Source organism: Apis dorsata, unplaced genomic scaffold, assembly GCF_000469605.1.
Source record: "Apis dorsata unplaced genomic scaffold, Apis dorsata 1.3 scaffold_429, whole genome shotgun sequence".
Classification (NCBI taxonomy): Eukaryota; Metazoa; Arthropoda; class Insecta; order Hymenoptera; family Apidae; genus Apis; species Apis dorsata.
The window spans coordinates 323714-330421 of NW_006263682.1; the positions used below are offsets into that span (position 1 = coordinate 323714).

The window sequence follows — 6708 nt, forward strand, 5'->3', positions numbered from 1 at the left end:
TATATGAAACTTATATTGTTAGTATTGTCTTGACAGTTAAATAAAGATAAAAGTAATACCGTTATTTTGCCAGTTTTTATATAATTATATATATATTATATATAATTTATTTATATAATAGAACTTTTCTGGGAATTTGATCCTATTTAATTGAATACAATTATTATTGTTCATATTAGAATATTGTTCATAATATGTTCATAAATATTATTAAATAAAACAGATGGAAAAAATCATAAATTTTATGAGTAACAAAAAATTAGTAAAAATAATTAAATTTTATTAAATATATAAATAAAATAATATTTTTATTAAATTTATTTTGCGATTGAAACGAAAGTTGAAAATTTTTTCAAGTTTTTTAAAATATACATTATTTAAAACTTAAAAATATCTATATATTCTTATATAATATAATATGAATAACTATATGTAACTATATAACATTTAAATAAGATGAAATAAAACTAAATAAAACTTCTCTATTAATAAATAAAATATGCACGTACATATTCCAGAACGAATACCAAGAAGAGCAATTTTAGGTGCCATGATGTTTTTAGCGTGTATGTTTTCATATATGATTCGCACTAATTTGTCAATTATAATCGTTGCTATGGTAAATACAACTAGTAAAAGTGGAGGAAATGGTCCAGCATGTTCTGCTACTATTATCAGTAATACTACGAATAGAACTATTGAACTTAAAGATGTAAGATTTTTTTTTAATTATATAATACTATATTATATGCATAATATTTGTATTTATTTATATTCAAGAAATCCGTAATTTATATATTTATATATTTAATTTATAAATTTATATATTTTTATCTTACAGTATGGCGAACGATTTGAATGGAATCAACATATACAAGGTTTTTTACTTTCTGGTTATTTTTATGGAGTTCTTCCAGCAAGTATACCTGCTGGTCTTTTAGCAGAAAAGTATGGAGGTTCTAGAGTAGTAGCGTAAGTTATAATACTTTTCGTTATTTTGTATTAAATTTTATATATTATTTATTTATGTATTCTTTGTACAATATTTTAATATAGATTTGCAACATTAATACCTGCAGTATTAAACCTTTTGATGCCTTGGGTTTCTGGTATTCATTATGGTTTAGTATTCGTACTTCGTTTTTTGATGGGCTTTTTTGGAGTAAGTTTGCTCAATTATTTATCTTTTTAATTTAATTTAATTACTTTCTTTCCTAATTATTTAAAATTTTCCATTAAATAAAATAGTTTTACAAAAATATATGTAGAATTTTGAATATAAAAATATTTTTCATATTTTTATTTAATTTTGTATTCTCGATTTTGAATTTTGAAAATTTTAAACATATTTTTTTTATGTATAAATATTCACTATAAAAAAACATATATCTATACAAATTTTTTATGTATTTCTATTAATTGTATTTAATAACAAAATAACGAAATATTTATTATAAACAAGAATTAATTAATAAATTTATTAAATTAATAGGCAGCTATTTATCCTGCTCTTCATGCAATGATTGCCAGATGGGTTCCTCCTAGTGAGAAAGGTATATTTGTATGGACAATGCAAGGTACTTATATTTAATAAAAATTAAATATAAAATTATATTATATCAAAATATTAAAACAATATTAATAATATATATACCAAAATAATAAGATATTTTTTAGGTGGTCCTTTTGGAACTGTAGTAACATTTACATTATGTGGTCAAATAATCAGTGCTTTTGGTTGGAAAGCTGCATATTATGTTACAAGTGGACTTATATTGATTTTTTATGCTTTGTGGGTATTTCTTATATATGATACACCTGATCTTCATCCAGGAATCACAGAAAATGAAAAAGTTTTTATCAAAGAACAAATAGGTACGAGTGTTTCTAAACAGAAAGTAAGTATAAATTTTTATGTTTTAAATTTATGAAATAAATTATATTCTTTTATGTAATACTAGCATCATTAAATATTAATATAAATTAGGTGAAACTACCAGTCAAAGCTGTTGCTACATCAATACCATTTTTAGTTTTACTATGGGCTCATTTTGCAAATATGTGGGGTATATATTTCATTGCTACTAATGGACCGAAATATACTTTAGAAGTTCTTGGTTTTAATATGAAATCGGTAATATTATTTAATTTATTATTATTATTATTAATTTATACATCATTGGAATTGTTTTCATATTAAAACAAGCTAAATTTTATTTAATTACATTTAGGGAGGATCAATTACAGGATTACCTTACATAGCAAGACTTGGTGCTGGAGTATTATTTGCTGCAGCTGGTGATTATGTTCGAAAAAAAAAAATTCTTACTTTAGGATGGATTAGAAAGATATTTATGCTCTTTTGTAAGTAAATTTGAATGATAATTGATTGAATAAATTTTATTTAATGAAATTAAATAGTGAAATGATGAATTAAAAATAAATTTATTTTTATAGCACATATGGGTCCAGCATTAGCTTTGATTGTAATGACATATGTTGGTTGTGATGCAATAACTGCAATTGTTATGTTAATAATAGCACTAAGTTTTAATGGAGCTGCATGTCAAACTAATTTACAAAACCATCAAGATCTTGCACCCAATTATGCTGGCTCTTTATATGGAATCATGAACACTTTTGGTAGTTTTCCTGGATTTATTATTCCAGCAATTATTGGTGCTTTGACAAATGAAAGAGTATGTATAAAATTGAATATATAAGATTCATATTATTATAACATATTGTTATAACATACTGTTATAATATAAATGAGTTAAAAACAATTATTTATTGTTATTTTTTTATAGAATGGAGTAGAAGAATGGCGTATTATGTTCTGGATTTCAACAGCAGTATTTACATCTGCAACAATACTCTTCTGGTTTTTTGGATCAGCAGAAATTCAATCATGGAATAATTTAAATCAACAAAAAATATCGACACTTTCTGAGGAAGAAACAACACAAATGACCGCAGTGGCCATTAAAGAATTACAGTCAGAAGAAGAAGAAGATGAATATAAAGCAGCAAATGTTAATTAAAAAAATTGCATTTATATGGCTTAACATTAAATTTTCTGTATTATCTGTACTAACGCATTTAATCTTATAATATGGAAATTTTCAAATCATTTTATAAATGATATAAATATTATTTTTTTTTTAAAAAAAATATAAGAAACAATTATTAGTCACTAATATTTCATCATAGTCACCACATCACAAATTTTGATGTTTTTTATTTGTTCTCAATTCTTTAATTGATATTTTTAATTGGTTTTTTGTTCCATTGTTAACATTTTTTAAAATACTCGTTTTATTTAGCAATGACCTCAGAACAAATTAAAAATATTACAAGTATTAGATATTTATAACTAGATACTTATATTAACTAGATAACATAAATCTTAAAAATAATATATAATTTAATGTAACTCACAACACTCTGTTTGTATTTTCATTAATTATGTGTAAGTTTAGTTTTTATTCATAAATTATATAAAAATAAAATAATAAGTTATTTTTTATGATTTAAATAATTAAGAATTTCAATTTAAAAGTACATATTTTATAAAATCATTTCATGTATTACATGTGTTACGAATCATATATGTTATGATTCATTATATTTCATATATGTTATTATTCATTATATATCACATATATTAATAAAAGCACAAATATAAAATATGTACTTTTATAAAAATAAATCAAATAAAATTTATGATGAAAATGTTAATAAGAAGAAATGTATGAATTTTATATGGATATGATATGAGTATATATATTTATATATACAATAATATATATATTTTTATAATGTTTTATTTACATAAGCTTTATAAACTACAATATGAGAGAAATCTCATAAATATATTTTTATACATGTTTCATTGTAATTAATTTAAGAATTATGTACGAAATATAATTATGTATGTATATAATTTATATAATTATTTTTATGCGAGGCGTATATAATAAATGAATGTACTATCATGAATGTATTATATAATATTATGAATGTTTATGTTACGACACATAGATAGCTTGGCTGAGAATACTTAAACAGTGTATATGCATTTATTTCTGTCAAATAAATATCTTAAGAATGTATTAATTATTGTAATGTATACATTTAATTATAATTATAAATATATGTAAAATAATGTTTTAATTTGTATATTAATTGCAAATAGAAGAATCTTTAGAAAGATGTATAGGAATAATTTTAAAACCATCTCCATGTGATTTCATAGGACATTGAAAATTACATGTATTTGTATTAGGTAAATGTAATTTTGAGAAAGCTTTACACGTTTGTTGTGTACAGCTTGTGTTATTTATAGTTAAACATGCATTGCAACTTGATTTACTGCAACTATAAACTTTTTCATTCTCCATAAGCGAAGTTTGTTGCGAGGAAATAATACAAGTTTCTCGAGTACAAAATGTATTTTTTAATATTTGCAAAGCGGTTGCTGCTTGGGAAGTTAATGTACTATGGGTGCTACACAAAACTGGTTGAAATGATGGATCTAGCGAACTTACAGTTGTTTGACTTGAGCTATTCATAGATTCTATAAAATATAATTTAATATATATATTTATTATTTAATAATATATTTAATAAATTCATGTTAAAATGTATATGTATATATTATTTATAAATAATAATAATTTTACCTTTTATGGAACATGGTTTCATTATCGTAGCTTCAGTTACGTAAGACCATTCGTTAAATGATTCTGAAAAATAATAATAAAAAATAAATAATAAATAGTAATTATATTAAATTCAAAATTTCTTTCATTAAATATATTTACCTCGAGGTTCAAGTTTACCAGATTGTAAAAATACACAAATTGTATGACGAGATTCTTTTGAATCCATCGAGGAAGAAACTTGAAGTTTTGAAGAAGATTTCAAACTTTTTTCTGGACAAGTGACTTCAAGGCTTTTGTCTTCTTGGGATATTTTGGTCATAATATAACAGGGTTTATATGCTAGCAATATATCTTGCGTTCGAAGAATCTTAAACTCCTCTTGTGGAACACCTTCAATTTTTTGATTACTCGTACAATATTGACACATTGACTGTCTTCTACAAACGGAACATAAAACTTCTTTCGATTTTATAATTTTTTTAACTTCAGAAATTGCTGCTATACTCGTTTGTGTAGCAATTGTTTCTGTTTCTTTCTTCGATAACAATTCAAGAATTTTCTTCTTTCTTTTAGCTAACACTTGATCTATTGGTTTGCCTAAAATATGATATAAAAATATTATTTCGTTATTACAGTTTCGTATTAACAATTAAATACTTGGTTAAATCTTATATCTTATTTTAGTGCAAAATAATGTGTGAAGGAATGAATATGAAATTTTTAATTCAATGATAATGACAACGACAGTGTCATTTTTAATAACGTAATATTTGAATGTATATTGATACTAACGCTGTGCTTGTTTTTCTAGTTCCATAAGTTTTGTTATTATATTTGTCGTCCGTTGTAGAATTTTATTTAAAATGATCTTAACATTTTTAGCAGCATTTTTAGATACATTAACGCAAACTATCTGCAACAAATCATCTATCAAAGGTAGGACAATAATCGATGCTTCTAAGGGATCTACGATCATATCGAGTTTTAATTTTTTCAATACATCTTTTTCTGTTTTGTCTAATTTGTATGTAGCTATAGTTTGTATGCTTTGTTCTTTCATAGGATATCTAACTCTTTCCGCACATTTATCGATGATTTCATCTATTATATCATCTACTATAATTCTAACTTCAATTGCTTTAGTAATACAATCTTCCAAGTAATTCAATATCATATTCTTTGTTTCCCAATAATCCGATAAAAGCATCGTATTAGATTCTTTCGGTTCGCAACTTAAATCAGTTTGTACTTGATTATCTATAACGAAGATTTTTGTGCGATTATTATATTTGATATAAGTTTGCACAATTTTATCCGCAGTCTCAGCTGGTATTTGACTGGTCGGATCATCTATCCAAAATACACGTATTAATATAAAATGTAATATTTCAGTGATATCCATGTCCCTTTCTTCTTCGTCGCTAAGTTTAGAAACGAATTCTTCACGTTCTTCGTCCGTGACGTCCGCGGATAGTTGATCGATCACAACATCTTGCGGTGTTTCGGGATGGAAGCTAATAATAGTTGCAGCTACGTTGCTCCTCTTTAAATCGGGCATGGGAACCTCTTTCATAGATGCTATATGGCATATATTTTAATAGAAATTAAAAATGTGTTTGTCTATATTTTTAATGTATAAAGATCCTAAAAAATGTTACGAAGTAATTAATTTTAATTTTATTATTCCTATAAAAAAAGATATGCGTGGTAAATAATTATAATAAAGAATGACAAATCGCATACTCATGATATCTCTAAAATATTGTAAAGGTGGGCATGGTGGATGCATATACATCGTTTGTGAGGCTTCATCTCGGTATTCAATAGAAATATGTACGACTGGTATTCCCTGTAAATATGTTTGAACTTCTGCATCTTCTTTGAGTTTTTCTTCTGGCTGTTCTGGTTCTTCTGGCTGTTCTGGCTCTTCTGGCTGTTCTGGCTCTTCTGGCTGTTCTAACTCTTTTGGCTGTTCTAGCTCTTCTGGCTGTTCTAGCTCTTCTGGCTGTTCTAGCTCTTCTGGCTGTTCTACCTCTTCTGG

General features: G+C 24.7%; 2 protein-coding genes across 3 annotated transcripts in view; one reads left to right on the forward strand and one right to left on the reverse strand.

Annotated features, from left to right (window-relative positions):
* Positions 1 to 3174, forward strand: part of LOC102673077 (putative inorganic phosphate cotransporter) — a 7899-nt gene extending 4725 nt beyond the window's left edge. For both annotated transcript variants that reach the window (XM_006619626.2, XM_031512388.1), the window contains 9 exons: positions 519 to 712; positions 842 to 972; positions 1057 to 1162; positions 1493 to 1577; positions 1678 to 1898; positions 1988 to 2134; positions 2232 to 2364; positions 2458 to 2699; positions 2811 to 3174. In XM_006619626.2, coding sequence (XP_006619689.1) covers positions 519 to 712; positions 842 to 972; positions 1057 to 1162; positions 1493 to 1577; positions 1678 to 1898; positions 1988 to 2134; positions 2232 to 2364; positions 2458 to 2699; positions 2811 to 3044 — 1493 coding nt within the window. In that variant the 3' untranslated portion in view covers positions 3045 to 3174. The remainder of the gene's footprint in view (positions 1 to 518; positions 713 to 841; positions 973 to 1056; positions 1163 to 1492; positions 1578 to 1677; positions 1899 to 1987; positions 2135 to 2231; positions 2365 to 2457; positions 2700 to 2810) is intronic.
* An 860-nt stretch (positions 3175 to 4034) lies between these two features.
* Positions 4035 to 6708, reverse strand: part of LOC116186103 — a 3733-nt gene continuing 1059 nt past the window's right edge. The window contains exons 3-7 of the mRNA XM_031512386.1: positions 6411 to 6632; positions 5460 to 6245; positions 4827 to 5264; positions 4686 to 4748; positions 4035 to 4579 (exon numbers count right to left, since the gene is read on the reverse strand). Of these exons, the coding sequence (XP_031368246.1) occupies positions 4185 to 4579; positions 4686 to 4748; positions 4827 to 5264; positions 5460 to 6245; positions 6411 to 6632 (1904 nt within the window). The 3' untranslated portion in view covers positions 4035 to 4184. The remainder of the gene's footprint in view (positions 4580 to 4685; positions 4749 to 4826; positions 5265 to 5459; positions 6246 to 6410; positions 6633 to 6708) is intronic.